This window comes from Synchiropus splendidus, chromosome 14, assembly GCF_027744825.2.
Source record: "Synchiropus splendidus isolate RoL2022-P1 chromosome 14, RoL_Sspl_1.0, whole genome shotgun sequence".
NCBI classification, from domain to species: domain Eukaryota; kingdom Metazoa; phylum Chordata; class Actinopteri; order Syngnathiformes; family Callionymidae; genus Synchiropus; species Synchiropus splendidus.
The window spans coordinates 5,241,690-5,268,267 of NC_071347.1; the positions used below are offsets into that span (position 1 = coordinate 5,241,690).

Genomic DNA, 26,578 nt, shown 5'->3' on the forward strand with positions numbered 1-26,578 from the left:
TACAATGCAATAAAATCACACGCAGAGCAAGAAACAGCTCCTTCCTCAAGCTGTGACCTTCATGATGCCCTATGTGCAGTAGCCCACCCTCTTATAGACACAATCACACTTATAAAAACACTTCATCACGGCACACAGCTTTGTCGAAAACACCTTCATCTTGCTACCTAGAGGATTCTGTGGGTTCACCACACACTATTTGATATCAGCATGCTTTGCATGAGAGGAAACTGTGAAATGCAATTTTTTACTCGGCTCTTTGCATGTTCATTACACCTGAAAGCGAATACATTAAGACAAATCCTTGAAATGACACATTACGCAAAGTGCCACATGATTCAATGGTGAGGGTTTCACTTAATATTTCTTCTATCTTCACGTGGCCTGGAATGAAAAATGCGATGCGGATGTCTAAAAAAAGATGGATTCCACTGACCCGTGTTTTTCCATTTAGGGAATATAATGAGCTGTCACACAAGCTTCTTGGGAGTCGACAAGTTTGCTCCTACTCAGCAACGGAAACAAACAAAACAATAATGGGCTTTATTTGGGTCATATCTTGTCTTCCCACTACTGCATTAGCAATAGTGTTGTGAAAGCTGGAGCTCGGATAATGCGCAAGCTTTGCTGCATTCATTTATTTATTGTGCACTCACCTGCTTCAGGGTTCCACTCTTTGTTACAGCAAATGTCCAATGTTAAAACAGCTCTACACAGATACAATTTATATTCAATGACGGCCAGTTGGAAGTCAAGATTCAAGACTTGAGGTGATGTAACTGCTCCATCTTTGACAGTCTTGTCTGACTGCTTGGATGGATGTAATTGTTTTCAGTGCATAAGGAAATTATGATTTCTACATCTTTTAGCTCTTTACATGAACATGTAAATTTATCAGACAAGCTAGTAGCAGCATATCAACTGGGATTTGGCTTGGTAACTTCAGGCATCACACCAAATCAGTGAGAATTTGATCGGCATTTTGTGGGCGTACTTCTTCGCAGATTCTGAAAATATCAATAAAAATCTCATGTCTCAAGGTTGTGAACTTCAACAGGAAAAAAAATACAACATGAGCTTTTAAGTCAAAAGGAAAAGTGAAAAACACATCCCAGTTACACGTACGTATAGTAGGGCTCCAGGTGACGGATCAGTCTTCCATTGAAAAAGACTGGTCATCTATCCCGCTTCAGTTATTATCATTATTATTATATTTTTGGGGTTTCTTAGCTTAACTTAGCTCAGGTCATTAGACTGTGGTATGAATGGTACAGAACCATTGGTCTACTTTTCATTTTCTGCCATACTTCTCAAAGATTCGCCATACCAAGTTGTTTTAAATGTACATTAAATTTACCATTTTACCACACGTGCATATGTTGCTGGATGCAAGCAGAGTTACAGTGCATGAAAGATGAAAGGGGGAGGAGACACAGGGTTTCCGCAGACTGAAGCCTTCTTCTTTTTTATTCCTTTTTGTGAGCAACATATGGACAAAGTGAGGGGACAAATTCTGGGGTGTGGTGAATGAGAACAAGGCGAGTACAGGTGTGACTACAGAGGGCGATGGAGGTGAAGGTGGGGGCCCTGCTGAAGGTGAAGAAGACTGGATGGAGATACTGGCTTGCTAGTTGAATGAATTAGTGAAGGTCATTTTTGACTTGAAAAAGAGTCAATTAGCACCTGCTGTCAAAGAACCAAAACCACTGAGAGACAGTGAATTCAATAATGTGGAACAGAAACGGATACAGGTGAATTACTTTCTGGAACAAAAAAGGGTTGGAGGATAAAGAAAGAAAGGATGCTGGAGGTGGATGAGGGGAAAAATAGAAAAGCAGATTATTTCCTGAAGGCATTCAGACTTCTGAGGGCGTTTTCTTTTCTCTCTTTTTTTCCTTCATCCAGCAGCGAGCCAGAATAAAACAGATTCACTTCCCATATTTAATCCTCCGCACAAACGCGGAGTGGTGATTAAACCAGAGAAATCTGTCACGTTGCTTTCTTCCTCTTCCTTGATTGACAATGTTTTTTGCACAAATGATGAAAACCGTTCCCACTGCTGATTCTTCAGTCAGAACAAAATGATTTGATTCCGTTTCCTCTGGGTGTATTTTGGGTTACTTGTCCTTTGCTTGTACACGTTCACTGTCCAGGTTACAACCCCATGACCACTTGGCTAAGTGCGTCTGGCCATGAATCACCAGCTATTACAGTCAACTCTTTTATTTGAGAACAACTCGCAGCATAAAAGGGAAAGTGTGAATGGAAAGGAGCCGCAGGATTGAGCTGCCAACACCTCCTGCCAGGTTTTTAAGCGTATTATTAACAATAGCAGAGGTGCTTTCGGTCTCGCGGGGAGCCGGCATCATCTCACTTAGTTCAAGAGGATGTCGACCTGCCGACAGCCGCGGAGGCCCACTGAGAGAGCAGAAGGGGGAGGAGAGCTCTTTTGAAGATGAGTGGGAGTGAAGCAAATCGCCAAGAATCTGACTGATGTTACTTTTGAACACGACCGTCTCCATGCTGTTGCCAAAGACACATCAAAGGAAAAATGACAAACCTTTTTCAACCATTGATTAATAAAAACAATGACATCAAAGGATTAAAAGACACTGCTTAAAATGCTTTTTCTGGTCCGATATACTCCCCCCCCCAAAAAAAACAAAACAAAACTAAGAATTCATAAGAATCAAATAAAAGGTCGCAGAATCTAGACCTGAACGCGTCACCGAACCAGGAGATCAAAAGAAAGTAGAAAGTCCAAAAACTGAAGGCGTCACCAAACCGGGAGGAATACACAAATGAAAATAAGTCCAACCAAAAGCGTCACCGAACTGGGAGATCACGAGCGAGGAATCTGAAAATATGAAAACATGACGATCAGGAAAAAACAAAATCCCGAACGTGGTTGTCAGGACAAACGCAGAAGGAAATAGGAAACATGCGGAGATCGGAAACAACACTAGCTCAGGCATTAGGGGAAAAAACAAGGGATCAGAAAACACAAGAGCAAGTGGACAAGGAGAAGGATACACGGAAGCCAATTGCCAACAAATGAGTAGATTCTAGCACCCACTGCTGGAACCACGGTGCTTTACAAAGGGGCGGATGATGATCTGTAGATCAGTTCCAGCTGCGTGCCATATCCAAGGTGAAGCTCCAACAAATCAGGGAAGAGGAAGGAGGCGAAAACAGAAGTGGTGCAAAATAAAAGCGAATCATGACAACTACAGGAGGTTTTGTATCGTCTGTCTCAATACTACTATTAATACGACTAATACAAATACAAATATAAATGAGTAAATTAATAAATAACATGTGATTGCTTTGTAAAATGAAAATAGAAACAGCTGTAAATGTGATATGTGTTGAGAATATGTATTTTATTTTAGTTAGTCTCTTACAGAACATTTTTATGTTCAGTTTTTAACAGTATCAGACTCTTTGATTACAACTCGGTGGACACACTGGGAGGTAATCTTAAATCAAGACACAGCAGCATGACTCCTGAGGTTCTGACCTGAAGCATCCGAAATGCCCTGTAGTGAGTCTCACTGTCTTCGCCGCTGAACTGTCAGCTGAGTGGGAATAATGAAGAAGATAATGAACCGCAACTGACATCCAGCAGGCTGCAGCCCTCACAAGTCTGACTGGATATACACTCAGAAGTCATTTATCAATTCTCTTGCTTCTGAAACTCCAGTCCACCTCGCTCAACTCCTCCCTTCTCTCTCTCTCTCTCTCTCTCCCCCCACTGTCGTGCTTCTCTGTAAACTATGTGTGTGATCATCCACGGACGGAAAAAGGCAGAACAGAGCTTCTAGATTCATCCTGCAGTACTTTCACTGCAGCCAGATCAATATCACTTCCAGACTTCTTACTGCAAATTCTGATTTCGACAACTTGGAAATATGCAAGAATGAAAACAATATTTGCTTTCCTGAGCTCAATAGTTGGATTATGAGAGGTTGTCCAGGAGAAATTCATTGGCCAGTCCAGCCTTACATACAAAAATAGCTTTTATTGACGTAGTTATGTTTATTTTGAATTAATAAAATATTTTGGAAACCTGTGGCAGATAAGATGCATATGTGTTTAAATGGAAATTGAAAGCTACAGAGATTGAGAACTTTACAATGGACATAATTCTTACAGGTAATGCAAAATATTCTCCAACTACTTTAACCAGTTTGTTTTAACCATGGTCTGAATAATAGAGTGGGCACAACAATCTCTAAATATATTTAGCACGCTGCGACAATTATGATGCCATCGCAGAGTGCTAAACAAATCCAATTCACCAAAGGTCATTCAGGGTTATTTTGGAGAATAGACAATAGGATCCATTATCATTATTATGAAATGCAAAAATGAGCTGCAGGAACAAGCTGCCTACAGCTGCTTGCTATTTCCGTCATATCAGTAACAATAGCATTCATTTGAAGGCCGTTTGAAAGGGAACCGACGTCATCTGAGCGAGTTCAAGAGGCGTTTGACCTGCGTTAGGAGTGGATTCCCACAGAGAGAGGTGGAGGCGGTGTGGGTGGAGGAGGGGCTTCTGAAGATGAGTGGGGGTGATGCAAATCGCCAGGAAGCTCAGCTCATACCTGTTCATGTCAGACATCAACCCAGCATCCTGCTGCAACCTACTGTCAAATTACTTATCGGTAGACAATGAAAAATATGGTTGTTTACTGAAACCCCAGGAAGAAGCTGCATGACGCCCTGTGATTAATAAAATAAAGACGCACCTGGCCCCTGCGACGCCACACAGCAGCATGAAATCTATACTGTTTACCTATTAGCATAAAAAAACATGTTTGTTTTTTCATAATTTCATTGTGCAGCAGAGGGTAACAGCGTATTGTATCATACATGCATCATACAAACCTGACCATTCTGAGGTCATTGGACCCCACCGTTAGTGAATCACTTATAGAGTCCAAACTCAAACCAATTCTATTGATGCTTTCTGCACTATTTTTAGATAAAAAATAATCCCCCTGATAAAGAACAAATTAAGGTCAATCCACCTGAACCAAATCTAAACATAGCACAATCCTCAGATGACTAGCAGAATATAAACAACCATGAATGGGCTGAAATCAAAGAGCTATATCATGATCGCCCCACTCTGCCACTAGACACTGTTGATCCAGATAAGTATCGAGGCTGCTAATGAAGTCATTTCCATGTGCTACAGTGAGTCAGTGTGCTGCGGCAGTGGCATCACCAGAGGAGATGAAAGCTCATTGATCCCACTGAGGAGCCACAGCTGCTCCCAGCACAGCAGCTCCTCACTCATCCCAGGCTTTTATCGCACAATTACAGCAGCCGTTTACACTCATATTACCTCCCCACCAGGTAAATATGAACATGGCACTGCAGCATTCTTACAAAAGCAGGTTGAGACAGGCTCACCGTCATCATCAGACTGAGTCAGGCTTTTAGCCAGAGGGGCGTCTGGGCTGAACTGCAAAACGTGAAAAATTGGACGCCCATTTCTCTTACAGACAGACGCCCATTTCTTTTTCACCGTGCCTACGTAATGCCCCAATCATAGTCTCATCATATTTCTGTAAAAAGGACGTTTCCGTACAGTATTTTCGCTGAATGTGATAAATTTGGCGCAACCCGGCACCGGTACCGGAACCTTGGCCACCACAGACGCCATGTTTGTTTACTGGCCAAATCTCGCAGTATTTCACATGACAGTGCCGTATGAACTCCCATGAGAAGTGCATGCAGCATTTGCCGAACGACGCATGAACAGCGTTTACATATTTCATATAGAAATATACAGTTGCAGTCTCTTTTTCATGTAAAGGCTATAAAACATTTTCCAAACCAAATATTTGTGTGAAAGACAAGACAGACAACACTCAGCTTCTTCCTGCAGGAAAAACAGGTCATAATGGTTTTCTTGTTTGAATGTTTAAATGCGTGATAGTTCAGAAAACCATCACAGATTCACAGCTGATACAACTCTGTGCTGGTCTTGCATCACTATACGAAAGAAGATGACCAAAACTGTAGTCAGGGAAATAACTATTATTTTTAATTCATCAGAGTTAGTAATCTGAAGGAGAGAGTCCCATCCCTTCTTAACATCAGGAGCGCGAGGAAGAGGCTCCATCACCACAAAAGAAGAAAGAGAAGTGGATTTGCTGATTTTGACTTTGCAGCTGCAGAAATATACCTCCAGACCCCCAGGCGTTTCTGCATTATGACTTTGTTTTTGTGGCAACACTTATGATATATGACGCAATATGTTTGGTTTTATAAAATTATAGGTTACTTTTGTATAAATATATGTATATAGAGTCTTTTTTTTTTACACAGCAAGTTATGTTAGTGGACAACATTCGTCCTGGTGTGTCGTGGTGGGCAATGGGCTGGCGGTGGTGGCGGTGTAGCGTCAACAAATGCAAGCAGAAGGTGATTCTGGAGGTCGGGGGCAGCAGCTCAGATGTGGCTAGAATGGGCAATAGAAGGCAGCCGTTGTGGAGCATCTGCAGAACATGTGCTAACTAAGGAGACATGCAGCTGATAATGAGAAAACATTTAAGTGTCGAGCCAAAAATGATTCACCAGAGCCGACCTCATTCATTAAAGTTAACCACCCACATTCATCTGATGAGAAACCGTCGCCTGAAGTCCATTAGAATTGTTTGAAAAGCCTTCCACTCACAGCAGTCAACGGCACAGTCTTTCATGTCCAAAGTCTTTAGGGGGGGAGGAAATAGTATTAATAATATTCTGGAGAGCCCTGGTATGGAACATTGTACTTGTGTTCAACAGTGCTGTCGTTTATGTTGTTTCGTTTGACAGCGTACAAATGACCGAAAGTATAACTTCACTTCTTACACGTCGTAGATACATCCGTGCTACTGTATCTCTTGCATGCTTGGTTGACATTCACAGTTGTCAAATGCCAGTGTACTGTACTGAATTTTACACAGCAATATTGTAGGTCCATGTATTATCAGGAATCTGGTGATACAATGTGTAACCCAAAACTGGATTGATGTTATAACATTGTTTTCAGGAAAACTAACGTGCATAAAATGACTTATTTGTGACAAACCTTTCACAGTCCAATATGAACAGCTACCTTGATCAATAAAATAAAGACTATTTTGCACTGAGCATGGTCGGGCAATATTCCTGGCTGGATCACAAATGCAGCAGTGCATCAGGTTCAGAAAAGAATAACACAAATCACAAGTGAACTTAATAGAACTCAGGCACTACTGTAGTGGTAGATCTCTGTGTGAGAGTGAGGTGCTGGGATACTGTGCTGCCCCAACTGTCGTACACATTGCCGGGCTGCTACGTGCTGCGGTGCCAGACATTGAATAAAAAAAATAAACAAGCATCTGCTGGCCGTGGTCGTAAATACGGGTGGACGTAAGTCGAGCAGGTTGTAAGTCGGATGTTCGCATAATTTTTTGTCTGCCATTTTTTTTCTTCCTTCATGGTAGCAGAATATTTGTCACATTGGCAACTTGGTGTTTTTAGCCGTTTTAGCTGATTTTTAAAGCTGCGACATGATTTTGGGTCATGAAGAAGAACCATCAGGCCATCCTTAATATCTGGGGGAGTTGTACCTACAGTAAATGCACTTCACTTTCTTGGATATAGCAAGTGACCCCTCATTGAACCCATGTCAGCATGAATTACGTGGTTCCAGCTTGTTCTGTTTCAGTCAGTTGATGTGAGACCTCCTGTGCCAGCTGACCACTGAACCATAATTCAGAATGCATGCATGAGTATCACGAAAGATGTGCACCTCACACTATATAACCAACCTTTATAGTGTATTATTCCAGGTGTATTTCCGCTACAAGTAAAACGTTTCGGATTGTGGTAAAAAAACACCAGGCTTTGAGTGTTTTTCTGGCGAGTCGTGACGCTGATGTGTTTTGACTGTTTCTGAGAATTCAAGCAGAAAGTGAGACAACCTGCCTCTGCCATTGATCATGCGCTAGTTAGACATTTTGAAGGAGCTAAGTTATGCTGCGCTCTCACCGTTGCATGTTCCTGTATATAGCTCTGGATATTTTTTTTGGACTCCAAAAATGGAAGCATGATGGATGATAATTTAGATTGCATTCAGGCAGTATTGGATGGATGAGAGGGATGGATCCTCGAGCTCGCTGATCAAACAGAAAAATAACACTACGGTGACAGTGAGAGACATATGCTCTATGCATATTGCCAACATCCACCTGAAGTCTAATTACTTTTGGCACCCAGCTGTTGCAGTTTGGCGGGAAAGTGCTGAAAGTTTCATGAGTGATAGCCGAGTCACCCCTCGGTGACCTGGAGGCTCGGCAGCTCTCGTAGCCAGAGGACTGAGGAACTTTTAACTATTTCATTATCATTGCACATTGATGGGGTCACGCTGATGGAAATCTGATGAACGTTGTCATGAAAGTGTTATGCAGAAAAACCTGTGACACATAAAACTTGATGAATACCACGGATTCGCATTTATCGGTTGATTAATAACTGGAGGCGATATAGCTTTGGGAGTCTATTAACGGAAATGTCAGGGATTCAGCACGAGGATTCAGCACGAGGATTCAGCGGTGACTGTGAGGTACCTCTGAGTGAGAGGCTGAGACTCAGATGGTGTCAAGGAAAGGCCTCATGAGGTTGTTAAAGGTAGTTTGAAGGCGATTCTATGGGATTCCTACCTGACTCTCTGGATATCTGGACGAAGGCCTCGACGCCGCTCTCGCCGTAGTTTCCCTCAGAAGCCAGCGTGGACACGTAGTTCCATCCCATGGCCGTGACGATGTCCAGCATGGTCTGAGCTTGGTAGGAGTCTGGAGGAACCACACGGGAGAAGAAGTCGTAGCGGGTGTTGTCGCTGAGCTCTGGAGCCGTGGAGGCGTAACTGATCTGCGGAATCTGCAGAAACATGGAGGGTTAACGCTTTTTTTTTTGCAAGATGGAAGACACTGCACAGGAGAATCCCAGAGCGTATTCTGTGTCAAATCCAATAGAAAATAATTGCAAAGATGTCGGGAAGGAATGTTGCAAGTGGGCACAGCTGTTCTCAAGAAATCTGAGCGTTAATGAAAGACACCAATGATGAAACTTTGCACCAATAAGTGTTAAAACTAGATTGGGGATTTGCTAGGAGTGGGCGGCCCCGGTCTCACTGCAGCATCATCAACTGACCCCGTGTTCAAAAATGTTCCAAATACCTGTCATCATTACTTCGACTCTCCCACACCCTCTGTTCTTTATTGACCTCAATTTTCTTAATAATGCATTAATCCCACTTACTGCAGGGCCAGCATGCATCTTGCTCTCAAGTCTTTTCAAAACATTCATAATTTATATAATTTTAAGAATGTAAGATTTGAAAATAAATAATCAAAATTCGAAGCAGGGCATGAATGGGGATGAGAGCAATATGTACCAATATATGTATCATAAAGATTGGAAACATGGTAAGTTATCAGGACATAAGGGAAAAGGTTCAACCTAGACATGGAGGATTTCTTCAGTTGAGAGATTATTTCATCAAAGGAATACAGCACTGAGAAACATCCGAAGGAACAAGTTGAGTAATGCTAGATGCTTCCAAAAGGAAATTTAAGAGCTATATAAGAACTTGAGACAGACATCTCAGAATTTGACAATATACTGTATATTAAGAGAAAATGGGGAAACGAAATGAAAGCGACAAAGGAGGACATGCCTAAAACACAACATAATACAGCAAAGTCACAGTGGGGCGGAAGTTTGGGTTTTTTCCATCGCACCCCCAAAAATACAAGCAAATAAATGAAATCATGTTGCATGCTGGAGGATGTGGAGGCATCATTTTGGCGAGGGTTGAAAAATATATTATAATATAAAATATTATAAGAATTATCCATCTGTGAAGGAGTGGCAAAATATGAAACAGGAAATATACATTATGGAAAGGACCTTTATACAATAGAGGTAGAGAAACACAGAGAAAATTGACCCTATTTCAGACTATTTAAGACTGAAGGCCGCTACGTATAATAATAATGTAACAATCAAAAAATGTTTCTGTTTGTTGTTAAGTTTCTTTTTTCTTTTTTTTATTATTATTTATTGTGCTGTTTTATGTTCAGAAGGAAGTATACTATTCAGTTGTCAATTATATTTTGAAAATTAATAAAAATTGAACTAAAAAAAGTAAAAAAGATCAAATAAATTAATAAAAACATTTTAAAAGAGAGTGACGGTGATCGTGTCTCACAATATAATGGAGAGTTGAGGGTCCCATATAATGCTCTTTTAGTCAAAGCCAATGTCACTCTGAAATGGATTGGAATGACTTGATGTGCAGTCATTGTACAACTAAATGAGTGGTTTGAATAGGGATAACTCTCTCACTCTACAGACCAGAGTTAATTCCATTTGTTGTTCATGAAATACATGAGTCAAGGGGGGTCAAAAAACCAATCACCAAATGACCACATAACTACCAATAGTTTAGTCGCTGGTGATGGGATTATGAATGACTCAACAATAATAACTTGAGGGAAGACATTCAGTCGCTGCTTTTTCTAACCTCCTCGATTAAATACGGAGCAGGCAAATGAAGGATGGTGATGGATTAGAAAAAGATTGCAGATTATGTGTGCCCAACTACAGTGCGATGCGGATCGTCTGATATGTTTGAAACCCATCCCTTTTCCCAGTCGGTGAAGCAGAATTTACAGAACAGATACAATAGGTGAACGATACACAGACCAATGAGCTGGGAGAAGGAACTGACCTGCGGGCTGAAAAAGTGAACCAGTCTGCAAAGTGCGCTCAGTAAAGGATAACCCCTTTGAGTTTGTAAAGCACTTGCTGTAGGATGAGATAAGAGGGTAGAAAAAAACAGCGAAAACCCATTTATAGCCACGAAGCAATTTAGGGAAACAGAGCATATAGCACCCAGACAGCCAGGGTTCTGATATGTAGTATCTTATCGTGCAATCTGTTCAAAGTTTGATTCCATCTAAGCCTCGGAATTGTTGGCAAACTGCTCATGAAGGGAATCAGTTGATATATAACACAGTAGTCTGTTTCATCAAGTTTTTCTGTGCTTGCTTCAAAATGCTTCTTTACATTTACAGTCGTATGCATCTTGAAACCCATCTTTAGTCCAAGAATATTGTCACATCCCTTTTAGATAAACATGACATATAATGTTCCGTTCTCTAAACTGCAGCTCAGTTCTGAACAGGTCCAAACGCAGTCTGGTCTGGTCTGGTCAGGGTCGCAGAAAAGTTTGACCAGCCTGCCCACTGCTTTGGCTTCCAAAACTTCAAAGGACACTTCAGAAAAACGGTGAAGGCGAAATTTCCAGAGGTATAGTTGGGACATAAAAACGGAAAAAAATGAGAGCAAGTGCCGTGTTTCAAAGGTTGAAGAATGAAGGATTTTCAAACAGAAAAGAGAAGTCGCTTTTGTTATTTCCCACGGCATTATATCGTCAAAGACCTCGCTAAGAAGGAGACGTCTGAGAAATGAGGAAAGATATTGTCTTGTTCTTTCTTGCTTTCATCATTTACTTCATTACGGTCTCACAGTGAGAGATTAAAAAACTGAAATCCTGTCGCAACCTCAAATGTGCAGATTGTAGATGAGATATGAGCTGATAAAGATCAGATGAGGTTTTGCACTGAAGTAAATGCATATATATACCTGTGTAAAGTTCCCTTCCAAAAGGTGGATCAAGGACAGACAGTGAGGCCGCTTGTACAGGGGAAGTGCTTGGTTCATTTTGGCTTAATAGATCGGACACTTCCATACTTGCAGATAAGAGGAACGAGGGATAAACACTTAATCACTAATAAATGCAGCAAGACATTGCACCCTCTAAAGAAGCTCACCTCTGAGGGACCTCTTGATGAATTGCTTTGTACTTTTTTACCGTGACTTTTCATGATGAGTCAGCGCCACAGTGTTGCCATCTTCCCAAATTATCTCCACGATGAGACAACTGAAGCTTGTGTTATGCACCTGTCTGTGCCCAGTAGTGCCCCCATAGCAACACAGCGGGAAAGCGTTTAGTCAACGTGAGTAACCTGTGAGCGGCCCCCAGACGGCCCCCGCTTTTGTGATTCAATTATGACACCTTTGCAAACAAAGCTCTTTGTAAACAGTGTGGTAAATGTCAAGAATAATGGCCAGTTGCCATTTAATAAAGGCACTTTGGCTTTGTGCAAACCAAGTTTTGGTTTGTTTGCTCCGCCAGCATTCAGGTATCCGAGGTTTGCATGTATGATTCATCTTCCTTAACAGTCGTCCGAGTAGGCACCGTGTGGTTTACAAATTAGAGCACACAGCCCTAGACATCTGTTATTGCTATCTCCTGGGTAAATCCCATCAACCATCTGCCCCCCTGCCATCCATCAACCTGTCACCTGACTCTGTTTTGTATTGATGATCCCACTCCTGCTCTCCTCAACGTTTACCCTTGTTTAGTGAATTTAGGATATCTCATCTTTATATCGTCACGACTCCCACCCACGGATTCTGAAAGTGTACACTTTCACATGCAGTCTGAATAGCCAAGTGTGACTTTCAGAGACAGCTATTTCAGTCAGTAACTCCTCAAGCTTCCCCTTCTCTTTCTGCATAGCGAAGTTAGTCATGAAGCGTAATGACGACTCAGTCCAGCCCACAGCCCCCCCAGATGGAGGAGCTGGTCAACAGCCAACGCAACGTGATGTCTGCAGCACTTCCCCTTACAAGTTTTGCTCTCAATCCAGCCTTGAAATCTGTTCACTTTGACATCCTTTTTTTCCAATTTAAAAGTTCTGTTGTTAATTTGCTAATTTACCTTGGGAACAAAACAGAAGAATACTTTCACTTTGACAACAGTAACATGGCATTGCACGTGAATGTCCGCTATGGCCTGAGAACTTGGCCTTGTTTGCTACATTTCATTATGGTACAATAATCTACATTTTGAACGTCAGTCTGTCTCATCAGGAGCGCAATACAAATAAAAGTTATCAATAAAAATGTGTATTGAAGAGATTCCTGGTTGATAACTAGACAGAAAAATCTGATCAACTGTCGAAACATATTTGCAGTGTTGCTTAAAACATGAAAAAATAATTGTAAAAAATATATGTATTTGCCACAACTCCATTTTATAAACTACAATCTGTAGTTATCTGGTATTCTATGACTCAATGAATGGAAACATCTGAACATTTCAGTCTGTGTATTAAATTCTGGGTGAGTGCTTCAGTTGGTCTAACAGTGTATAGCAGCGTCGAATGATGGTGAATGGACACGATCTGACACTAAAGGTGTTCGTGACTGAGAGACTGAAGTGCTTCGAGAATAGGAATACATAAAAATTGGGATGTAAACTGATCATAGTGCATCGCCATAGCTTAAATGAGAGCCTTCAGAGTAATGACTTTAAGATAAAATGATCATGGAAGTGGACATGATCATTGCGTTTTTTAGCATGTTTTAAATGGAAAATCCTGAAAGAAAGAAATCATCATAACTCAATGACAGGAATATTGTCCATTGCTTGTGGAACTCATGTTGCACATCTGGCCAGACATATGAAGAGACAAACTGGGTGACCCCCAATTTCCACCGAGTCTGGAAACGATGCCGAGGTTAAAAAAAGAATACATTGTTATCAGTTTGTTGGGTTCTATGGTGGCAGAATACGAAAAACCGATGAAGGTTCACATTTTACTATGAAAGAGCAAGGTAAACATGACTTCGCAACTGGTGAACGTGGCTCCGAAGCAGTCAACGGAGCGCTTCATTCGCGATGTGGATGTCGAGTTGGAGGTGGAGCATCGGGCCATTCTTTATGACGCTTACCATAAACTCTGTAAAGACAGTGTCTCTTTCAGTCCGTGAAGTACCACAGGATTGAGTTCTATAATAACCACTCGGCTCCACAAAGCTCTGCTCTGCTTCCTTGTTCCCAGTGGAAACTGAAAACTCTGCTGGAGTCCAACTTTGTATTACCTCCGCTACCGTAGCTGGTTGATATTCAGGGTAAGGACGGCAGCAGATTGCATTTTTTATTGCCGCCTACTCTACAACTCCCCCCGCCGCCATGTTTCTCAGTCGGATCGCCTTTTGATTGGATGCTCCATTTATTTATTTTCTTTTTTTTTTTTTTTGTAAACCATCATTTCACAGTTACTATTTTGTCATGAACGTTATCATTTTAATTCAACAGTAAGGGCCCAGATAAAGAGGATATCAACAACCACTGAAACCATATTGGATCTACATCATTCTTTAAACCCCTTCTGTTCTCACCAAACTCCCTGGACGGATGCTAACGGACCGACCGGGTCACGAAGGCTGCACTGGACCGTCAGACGGGTGGATAATGCTGGAGTGAAGGACAGATTGATTTGCCTTCAGTGGGATAGTAGCAGGTTGGGAGGTGGTGATTCATTAAGATTCACTGAGGAAGGAGGAGGACGGACAAAGATGGACGGCTGAGTCGCTGCAGGCAATACGAATGTCACTCAGCCTGAAGCGTCGGGTGACAGGAAACAAATTAAAGTCTTGTACAGTAAATACAAACTTGTGTATGAGATGAACTCACAAGTTTGAACCCGGAGACTCAGGCCTGAGAAGACGGTGACATGTGATTTATCATGTTTTATTAAGAGTCCCAGGGCAGCTTCGCTCACCGACGCTCTGATTCAGTCTGAACTGCACTTCCATGTCTATTGAAATGAAAAGCTGAAGTATGTTTGCGTTGTTACACACATATTCTGAGTGCAGTGTGTGCTGAGGTCTGCTGACGCCCTTGCTCTCTAACATTTGACCTCAAGTGAAACAAAACGCTGATGTTTCAGAACATCAGGCGGTTTGTTTGCTGCATTACTATTCAGGGCTTTCGGTCTAATGTGTTGGCCAGTGAGCGCAACAGTGGATTCCTGTAAACATGGGTGACATACCACTGTACCTATTAGACTATACTGGTCACCTGAGCAAACACAATATTCAAGTATCTAATGCAATGCATGTCAGAAATAGAGATCATTTCAATATCCCAGGTGTCATCCACATCTCAGACAAACTCATGAATAAAAACATCTGTCGCAATTGGAAGGAAAAACACCTGAGCACCTGCAAGAGGGCAAATATTTGTCAGTCTCTAAAATGCTATTATTCTGTCTACTTGCCGTGACCATTTACAACATCCCTCCTCATCTGCTATTTCAACATAGCAGTTGTTTTCTGTCCAGCGGCTGAGTGGGAGTATCAAACTTCTATATTAGCATGAATGATATCTCAGGCAGTGGCACTTCATAAGTCCAGTCATTGCAGTCCTCCTGCAATTGAAAATGCAGCTGTGTGTGTTTACGTATAAACACTCATACTCCCAGAAATGCCCTTCCATCCGCTCACTGGTGATGCAGGGGTCGGCCCGTTCAAAGAAACGTGTTGTCCAGAACAAATAAAATATATATGACTCGTGCATATATGGTCGTTGTGAAGCTCTGGCATCTCCATTGTGGACAGTCATGTTTAATAAATGCTGCACCTTCCAGTCAAACGTGAACTGGTGGGAAAATTGTAATTTAAAGTGTGCTTAAATATTAAAATAAATCTCCATCCTCTGGACATCTTTCTGATGTATAATGAATTCACATTCACATCTACATAAATCATCAAGCACATACAGTATGCCTTTTTTTTTTTTTTTTTTTTTTCAATGACTGGCACTGCAGCACGTAGCAGCCCGGCAACGCAGTTTCATCAGCACAGTATCCCAACATCTCACTCTCACACAATGATCTATCACTACAGTAGTTCCTATAACCCTCACGTCTGCTATTGTGAATGGCATTCTACTTACGTCCAATCTGACTTACCACCGGTTGGTCGGAACCGATCCCGGTCGTAAGTTGGATGTTACTTGTGTGTGTATATATATATATGTATATATATATATATATATACTATATATATATATACTATATATATATAGTATATATATATATATATATATATATATATATATATATATATATATATATATAGAGAGAGAGAGAGAGAGAGAGAGAGAGAGAGAGAGAGAGAGAGAGCGAGAGATACAGTGGTACCTCGGTTTTCGAACTTCCCAGACTTCGAACAAATCAGAGTTCGAACAAAAATTTTGAGATTATTTTGCTTCGGATTTCGAACGAAAATCCAGAACCCGAACGCCCCCGAAAAAAGCTGGAAAAACATAACATGCGCGGACCGACCAGCTGACCCACAACGCGCTTTGTTATTGTGTATAACGCAGCCTCTGTATGCAGACGTGTCCCGTTAGCTACATTTACTGACTGTTTTTTCTTCATATTGAGGTGTAAAACCTTTCCTGTCTCCACACTGGACCATGGTAGAGTGTCACGGGGGAGGTGCTCACTCTTGACTTGGTTATTATTTTATTTTTCATTAATTGTAATAGGAAAAATCTATGCAGATTTCGAACAAATCGCTTCTCGAGCGGCCGTCTGGAACGGATTGCGGTGGAGAACAGAGTAGTATTCAGGAAGTATTCACTACACTGATAGATAATAGAGAAAGGAAGTTATCATTTAGGTTGTATTATATTTTAAATAATCAATGTTGTATTGTTTATTGTTCTGAAAGGAGAATGACCATTTTCCCCAAATTATCAACGTCAGGCTCCTTCATTTTCCTCTCCCCTGTGAGATGCAGCGTGTGCTGGGTCAGCTCCTCCCAGTCAAACATTTTAGCTCATATCCATTGAATTGTTTTATACTCAACATGCAGTCACAGGGTTTTTGGATCATGGTTTATGAATCTAGAAAATGGCAAATCACCATGCACCAAAAGTGTGTGATCAACACAGTGATCCTTAGCTTTCTTTTAAGAATATTGAAAACCAACTGAATACTGCCACCTGTTGTGCATATTTATGCAACTTTATAATTTATTCAACTCTGTATTTCCCACATGCAAATTCACTCACTGTCACTGACTATTGCTAGTTCTTTTCTTCATAACCAGGAGAGAAAATAACTTCTTTAAAATAACTATTTGATGCTCTGTGACATATAGTGGCAGAAAAAAGCATTCAGACACCTTTAAAATTTGACTTACTCTCAACTATTATGCAGAGAAACAAATGCTATTTGATTATTGTTTACAAGAAAAACCGTCCAAACCAAATTTAGTTCTTAACATTTTTGGTATTAGAGTCAACAAGTGAGAGAGAATGTGTTCAAAACTGAACAAAAAGGGAATAAATAAACACATTATCATATTAATATCCAGCCATTAGCACACAGCAGAACGCTAGGGGGGGCGTCTAACCAACCTTTCCCCAGCATTGTATAAGTGGCAGACCGTGTGTCTTCAGTGCGACAGATTTAGCTCCTGAATACTGAATCTTAGAAAGGGACACAACCCTCCAGGACGTCTTGTTGCCTCAGTTACTCTGGATCAGGATCAGGCTTTTACTCGTGCGTCATTTGGAGAGTTTTGAGAAAGTGAAGAAACATGGCAACGTCAAAGCAAAGATAACTCTTGACGTGTTTTTTTTTTTTTTTAAACTTGGTGATGGCAATCTTTTATTCATGTTAAAGGCTCTCTAGGATCAGAGGAAGTCTCTGCTGGGAGAACCAGCCGTGGAGACCAGATGGGCGAGCAGCTGATAGATGGCGTCCTGACAGCACTCATTACCCTCAACATCGGACCTTTGCCTTTCATGGGTGATACCCAGAGAGTCGGATCAGGCTGGGTTCCACGCTCAGCACAAATTTATGAGTATGCACAAAATCATGCCTTGCCATTTTTTCACATCATGGGACAAAGCGCTCGCTGTTTTGCCGCCGTCTCACGGCATTTTCGATGACAATGATTGATGCATGCCATCCAGCGACGGCCTCAAGCTTTAAGCCTGGGTGCACGATGAAAGAACAAATCCATCCAACGTGACAGCACACGTCCATCATCGTTCACTTTCAACTGTGATTTTGTACTTGGAAGCCAAATCTCTATCTACTGTCATCCATCTCTTTCTGAGACAGTAAACAGTTTTGCTGCCCATGTGAAACGTGGCGCTGTCATTGTTCTGTTTCTCTTAATGTTGCTGCAAATGTGATTATATTGTGATGTCTGAATGACTCACTGACCTGGAGTCATGAACGCACATTGAAAAAAAAAAAAAAACAGAAATTAATGAAAAAATGTGACGACGTTTGGAATGCAAGTGCCCAAATATCTCAGATTAAAAATGTGCGCAATGAACTAGTGATGCCTAAGACCCTGTTGAAGTGATAGAGGAACACAAATGAAGCAAATGCAAAATATCCCAGACAAGTCAGTCAATAATAAAGAAACGCTCCCTGCTAGGCAGTGATGTATTTTCATTACACTACAGTGAAGGGGATGAATCCGTCTTGCCCTAATAGAAGGGATGTATAACCCCCCAACTGCTGTCATGACCCTCATCACAGCAGACTTCATGACACTGTGCTCACGCCACATTCCAACTTTCTTCCGCTACACTTCATTTTTGATTATGATTATAAATACTGAGGGATGAATGCCTGGATTAAGAACTGCAGCTCTTGAAGTAGTTTCTTCATTTTCACAACAAAGTATATAATAACCTCAGTAAATTAATTATGAGCTTGGAATAACATTTTAAGCACATGTAATAATTTAACAGAAAGTGGCATTCAATGGGTTCCAAAAAAGTGTTTTGTAAACACCAGGAAATAGATTTTTGCTCACTGGCATTCATTCATAAATGCATCACATCTCTGGCTGAGTAACAGTGACCCCTCTGGCAACCTGTAGACTTACTGGCTTGAGCTGCAGCAGACTCTCTGCTCTCTCTCTGAAGGTCTCCTGGATGACTGACCTTGAAGACCAGCACGGAAAGGATCAGCTGCTAAATGAGCTTGGATCTCTATATACCTGGCAAGCTCGACAATTCTACAACAACTTCAAGCCCTGCTGCGTCATGTTTCACCGAGCTTGGATTGTAGCTTGAGGACCGCGCTCTTCATTTCCTCTGTGACATTTCAACGGCTCCTTAGAAACATGGTAATCTCCTGCACCTTTAGGTTTAATTTCACAGCTCTTGACCAGCCACTGAACAAGGCCCTTGGTGAACTGGGTAAGGAACTGTTCTCTATCTGTCACTGTCTGTTTTTTTCTCTCACTTAGTTTGAAAAAAAAAGATGAATATTATAATTGTTTATATTGTAGAATATTTACTTGACAGTTATTTGTTTTTGTATAATAATAATAATTTTAAATTAACAGGGAGGTAGGAAATAAACAAGAAAAATGACTATAATTTAAAAAACATTTACAGTAAAATATCATCATTAAATTGATCTGTAAAGTGATGGGGGAAAATCCATGATAACAGAGGCAGTAGAGCGAACACACAAATGCACAGCACATTACATTACATGGTGGGGAGAAGATGAAGCATGGAGTGAGCTGACTTTAAATGCACTCATCACTCAAGTTTAGTGCATATATGTTGTCGAGTCGCAGGAATGACGGCTCCGTCTGCCAGGAATATGTACAACCAAGATGCCCCAAGCCAGTGATGTTCTCCACTGGGTCAAGAATCGTTCCCTTTTTTTGTTGTAAAGGTAATGTCCATAGCTCATTTGATGGAGTGTCGAAGTCTATTTCCACATGCTTCAGGACAAAAGCAAAACAGAACAAAAAAGTTACAAGAGAGTTGCATTCTGATTCTATTTTGATTTTAGTTTCATGTTGTATTTGCGTTTTCCCCTTTGTGTTCCTAAGACATTTACTCCTGATAATGGTGAATCTGGAGCTGGTTACCATCACCTGACAATCTGTTCTCCTTACTGTAGTTTTTTTTTTTTTTTTTTAATTTAAGTTTTTACTTTAATTATCTTATTCAGTCACGGATCAGTGTGGATTTAGTCCAAATCGTTTCTTTTTTTTTTTTTTTTTTTGCTTGGGGTCAGGGCTAACTGAGGTGTCAGGGAATTTCCACATGTTCAGAACATAAAGAGAATTGTTTGAACACCACACAGAGGCTGCACTTGATAAAATCCGTCAAGAGCTGACCCTGCTCTGTAAACATGAAGTTGCTATGGCGACTCTTTACATTAGGCAGCTCCGGCAGTGACTGCTAAGATGGCTGATCTTTCATAAAAGACACTTTCTCTGTGAGGTGTGATGTGCAGCATGTCGCTCCTGCTCAGTCGAGGTTAACTCAAGTTCATCAGCTGATCAGAGAAGGAAAAGACCAAAGGCTGCGTGCGCTGTTGGGACCCACTGGGTGATAAAAACCCCAGAAACTTCAATTACCACTCAGTCATTAGGACACACAAACATCTGCAACACATTCATGTAAGTGTGATGCTGGGGACACATTGATCTCACAAGTTAATTTTCACATGCTCACATCTTTGACGCCTGTGTCATAAAGCTCACCGAGTCACAAATTCATTCACATACACAACAGGCTGAGGAATTATCCAAGGTCACTTAAAGTGAAAGCATGTAGTCACGATCCAAGCCAAGTTTTAGCTTCCTTGGGGACCTCAGCCTCCTCTGTACTTCCTGCTCCCTGATATTGCTTTTATGCCACTGTGCAACTAAAAAAACACATTACATTGAACGTGACCCAGAAACACAGCAGCAGTATCAGCTGCAGAGCATTGATTGTTGCGGAGATCAAACCCCATTTCTCATAGGTTGCTACCCACTGCACGTTCAGCTCCATATGGATATGATGTCTTAGATTACCTCTGAGCTCTTGTTTCCTTCCTTCAGTTGACTTTCAGTCTGTAATTAATTTCAGGGAGGATGTTGTGGTGTTGTTTCCACCTATAAATAGCTCAAAGTACAACCGTGAATCAATGAATTGACAGAAGTGTCCTCCTGCCGACACCGCGGGGTGTGGTGGACCCTCCCAGCGCCTCTTGAAGTCGCGACCGCAGCTCAGACTCTCACCTCTGCGCTGTGCATTATCAGCAGACACGTAGAGAGACACCTGAAAGTCGCACCTCAAACACAGGTTCAGCTCACAGTCGTCCCGTCACCATCGCCTCCGCGCTCCAAACCAAATGCTTCCTCCCACATCCCTGATGACTAGTGCTGGAACAAAGTCGTACTTTCATGAAGCATGAACGTCATCGCTTCACGGCCTGCGTCACTCGGGACCCGGGGCTGCACGGGTGGGGTCTCAGCCTCAAACCTGTTTGAGGAGACATGGCCGCATTTGCTTTCTTCCTGACACTGAGGTGGAGACCTGACAATTAACTCTCCTCACTGCACAAGTCACAAACAGTCACCGTCTTTACCAGTCTACCTCACACACTATAGAGACTGTCAAAGACAATGGGAGTCCAGTTCAGTCCTTCGCTTGCTCCTTTATTGCTACAGCAAGGCTTCGACACACTGTAAAAGTGCCTCTGTGACCAAGTGCCAGGTGCCACCTGATAAAGCTCGAGCATCTCTCTGCTGGTCACAGCTACCAGGTGTGTGCCACATCAAGGAGTAGCTTGCAATACTGGACCATATAAACAAGCAGCAAAACAGGCCAAACATTCATGTTTCAGCAGATCTGCGTCCAAGACAAGCCTGTCCTGTGGGCAGGGAAGGCTGCGGAATGGTTCAACGTCGAGTAACCCCATAGATGACTGAGCTCCTGGCCTTTCAGGATCTGGAAGGGCGAGTCCAGCCACCATGTGGGGAGATGAATTTCCGCCACCTTTGTGTCACAACGCAAGCTTCATCTATTCTCTTGACCTTGACAGACCGACCGGGTCCGCCTGACTGAGGATGTTGGATCAATCTGTCACCACTATCTAAATGGCTACTATTTAAAAACAACATGAAAAATATCAAGAACAATGTCGATCATAATGTTCCTATGCATGGTTGTCTTGCTAACTACTGAAGTACAAATGACCCAGTTCATGGCCAGTATGGTTCTTGAACAAGGTATTCGAACATCCGTTCACAAACTTTGCTTCAGTTTAAAACCAGTTAGAGCGTACACGCGTCCCGTCACACGTTTGTTGCTGTAAATTAGCCCTCAGTGTGGCTCCCGAGAGAGTGTGGAGCGCAACGAGGAGGCATCAACGGATTACTGTAGAAATGAAAAAGGAAATACTCTGCGGATGGTGCTCGCGCCTCAGCTCTTGCAAGGCGGTCCATTGTGAGTGAATCTACCATCTGTACCATTTGTGCCGTCCTTTTTTGTGCAGTTTCTTTACAATACAGTGCAGGGTCTCATTACGTTTGTTTTTAATGAATACTAGGCCAACTTGTTTCTCAGTCTGATTCAGATCAATTACATTTATTTTCATTTAAATCTGAAAAAAATGTGGAATTGAGTTTTGGTGCACACACAAATTTGGTTCGCAAACCAAGGTGAGAATGTAGCATGAGACTAAATTCAGTATTTCTGCAAAAGTTGTGATTGATAAACCAACATAAGAGGAGGAAAATAAGTATGTGTGTTAAATTTATCCATCCTACTCTTTAGTTTTCCTCCCCATCCTGTAACAATCTCATCTCCGCCCCGCAGGGATTATGTAAAGTGCTCAGCTTTAAGTTGAGTCCTCCAGTTCAGACACATTTTCATGTGTTTCTCTGCACATCAGCTCACTGGAGTGTGGACGGGACCTGCTGCATTATGGATCTGCAGCCAGCAGAGGAAGTGTGTCTGTGGGTGTTAAGTGGAGCTACAGACCGTCTGTTCACACCTTCAATCTGTTTGGATCCACAAAGAAGGCTTTTCATATTTTAAAGATATTTAAAGGTATCTGCGTTCCTTTGAAACTTGGCAGCAGATCTTAAACAGACCAAAACACAAGCTGCAAAAAATAAGCAGTGAGAAAACGACAGCCATGGATAATTAAAAGAAAATCCGAAATAAAACCTGGGGGATTTAAATTCACATGACACACCATAAACTGGCTGCTGAAATCTCATGAGGACACACAAGTCAGGGGAGAATGTATTAGTATTAAGAGACAAAAAATACGCTAAAAATATGTCTAAATCAGCCCAACGAATATAGTCTTTATAGTACTGTTATTATTCATTCTATAACTCCATGATTACTGGATATTTATGTATACACTTTCCACACTTGTTTTATCACTAATCATTTCTTTTATTTATGTTATTTATTTATTTATTTTGTGTTCAAAAGTATTCAAACCCGATATAAGGATCAGATTTATCTACGTTTCATACCAAACACCGTTATGATGATGAGGTTGTATGTGACTTGCTAAGCCCTTTGAAATCAGTGATTCCCTGGTTGGCAGCACAACCACTTTGGCAAGACAAGAAAAAGATGGATTATCGACCCTTAACCCAAATAACACAGGTTAAACACAGGAAAACAAGCGCAACACTGAAAGAAATGCTGCCTATTTGACCCTTCTTACACACTGGAGACTGACAGTCCAGCACAGCACCTGTGGACAGTGTGGGAAGGGACGTGCACAGAGAGACTCCGAGTGGTGCTCGAGCAGTAGCCGTTTTTCCCTGCAAGAGAGAAGTGGCCCTTCTGGAACCAACTTTTTTGTATTCTTAAACTTACTCTCTCTGTCAGACAGGTAAACCTCATGAATGGGTGATGCACCTAATCCAGATGAGGCATAATATGAGGTTTTATTGGGATCTTTTTGTGATGACTGGTTGTTTAAAACACACTAAATGACCGTGTAATTTACAGGTTATTTAGAGGCAGAACATGCAGTGGCATTTCATTATGTCAGTGACAATTTTTTTTTTCTGGCCGGCGCAAAGGCCTGCTTCGCCACACACACTGTCCTGAAACCTTATTTAGCATGACACCAGATGGCACTGTCTGCTGTATTACATTTGGATTCGAACTAACAATGGACATTGACCAAGGGTGCCATCTAGTGTCCACTGAAAATTAGGACACTGTTTCACCAACCCTGCAATACTGTTTCATGACGCCTCATCTACCATCAAATTGCATTGCAAGATGTTTTGATGAACCGTTTCTTGTTAGCACACCAGAGCAGAAGACTCGATTGGTTACATGTAAAAGAATGTGCATGTCAGTATCACAAACGTGGGAAGTCGGAGAATCTTGAATTGTGTAGTCAGGGTGCTGAGGATTCTGGGAACTGGAAATTTCCGAGCACAACTGGAGCAAGGCTTAAGACCGGGAAAATGTGGTCTTGAAACTGGTCTTGAGACAGAGACCAACCTCGAATACTAGAACTCTCACACTAAACATGCTGTAATGCACCTTCTAAATTATCAATTTGATGTTATTGTCTTAATGTCTAGTGTTTCTTAATATTTATTATTGAACGTGTGTTATATCGGTGAAAACAGAACTTCCTGATCAGGACTTGGCAGAAACAGCCAGCTAAATGACTATAGTGAAACCATGGTTGTTCACTTAATGTGCGTAGTTACAGACCCAGTTTGTGGCAATTGAATTTACACTATAAGAAGTATATTTTTCAAACCAGCCACGTACAGGACATTACTGGCTCTTGCATATGTTGATGTCCTACAGTATATAAAGGGCTGCTCAGATATATGATCTCGTCAATAGATAAGCTAGTTAATACATAAAAATTCAATGTTAAAAACTTGGAGAGAAAATAATATGGGTCCTGGTTTTTCCCCGCCTGAGTCCACGGGGAGGAACCAATAGAGACAATTTCTGTTCCCGCAGTTGACAGCAAGACGATAATCCAGCTGGCTTTTTCTGCGCTGTAAGTATTTTTTGCACATTATTTTTATATGGTGCCCCACTTTAACAGAAGCTGCATGAACTGGGACTGACCCAGTTGCTTCAGAGGAGCCTCCAGCACCAGCACGTTTGCAGTTTGTATAGATACGGCCCGTCAGTGGGCTCACAATAGGGTCATTGGACAATAAGAAGGTCACTCATACACATCTCAAGGGAAGTTGCTCTGTGTGAAATGTTATTACCAGACACTCCTGTCTCCTCCTTCGATTTGAAATCATTCGAGCAGTTAATTAGAATCGCTCTTTGTCCGGATGAAAAGCTATTTATGTTGCCATCTTAACATAATCCGGTTCAGCAGGCCAGCCCCCCCAAAAACCATCCACACACACACCTTTTCATGAAATGGAAAGTCATTTAACTACACGAAACAGTATTTTTAAAAAATGAACTGCAACATTTTTTTCCACAAAGATTTCTGGTGATTCTCTTCTTCGATCCTTGTAGTTGTTTCCTTGTGAATATCCAACTAATCTCACCGTTACCTGGTTCACCACACCTCCTCCACACCAGCCTTCACTTCAATTTCACTTGACTTTTGTCTTTATACCAGGCTGTTCAAACTTGTGGATGCAGTTCTGTCGCCCGCCACTGGGCACTCCCTCTTTGTCTGATGTGAGATTCCCCATCAATCACTTTACAGTTTTGCCTAGAAAAAAAATGTCCTTCAACTAAGAATTAAGTGAGAACTATACTTGCAGGCTTTGTGGCTGCAGTGGGTATTTGGCCAATGGTTCCAACGTTACATTTACATCGATGGTCACACCTCACCGAACACCCCCCCCCCGTGCCAGTCACTCAAGCTTTGTGCAATGCAGGCTGGAAACCCAGCTCAGTGTGATTTCCATCCACCTAGAAAGCAAACACTTTTATCTAAAACATGAATGGATTGCAGCACGATCACTCAGTCTTGCAATGCATGCTGGGACACCTCAAGACAAGAACGCAGTGAGACAACACACTACAATTCAACTATAGTCCAGAATATGTTGCTGCCACACATCTACTTTTTCTGGGTTAATACTTGTCTGCCAGCATTCTTGACCACTGATCTTGTTTTCTGGACCTTTGAATTGGTCTTTTGGAAACCTTTCTTCACCACCAGTTGCCATGTTCATTCTGTTCTGTTTGTCTCATTCGACAAATCACCTTGGTTCTGGATCTGCGCCTGGAATAATAAGTAAGGCTAGTTCACTCAGGCATTGACACTGAACGTCCAGCCAAAACAACATCATTTCAGTTGTAATGAACAAGGAAGGATTCATACTTCGCCCGGCACCTGACACCTTCATGGCGTTACTGCTGTAGCCAGTTGGAAGGTTCCGGATCCCTATTGTTGTGTGGCCTTATGGAGTATGGAAGAGCTCTAAAGTCTTGTACCAGTATCCATTCCACTTCACTTCAACCAATAAATGTATTGGCATGTTATGTGAGTCTTAGTGAATGTTTTTGTTGTTTTGGGATAAAATAAGCGCATGAAAGCTTCTTGTGTATTCACATTTAAATTCATTAATTTTGTGACATATTGTTCTGGCTTGCCAGGACTGACAAATAACACCACTTTAAGGGAATAACAGAACATTTCCAACTATTGTATTTTCACTTTTGCTCCTTAGAAAATAATGGCTAATTAAAGCAGGAAAAGTAGGTTAGTAAAAGTTGATTTGACATTTGAACAGGCTGCTCGATCCCTGCAGAGGAACTTCAACAAACTTGAAATGAACATATTATGCATGTAACCACGTGTCCCCCTGAAGCATAATTGAGAGGAATGACTCATTTGGAAACTCGCATTCAGCGATG

General features: G+C 41.6%; 1 protein-coding gene across 1 annotated transcript in view; it reads right to left on the bottom strand.

Annotated features, from left to right (window-relative positions):
- grm8b (glutamate receptor, metabotropic 8b) overlaps window positions 1-26,578 on the bottom strand; it is a 172,361-nt gene that overhangs the window by 112,407 nt on the left and 33,376 nt on the right. The window contains exon 3 of the mRNA XM_053884803.1: window positions 8,703-8,919. Within this exon, the coding sequence (XP_053740778.1) occupies window positions 8,703-8,919 (217 nt within the window). The remainder of the gene's footprint in view (window positions 1-8,702; window positions 8,920-26,578) is intronic.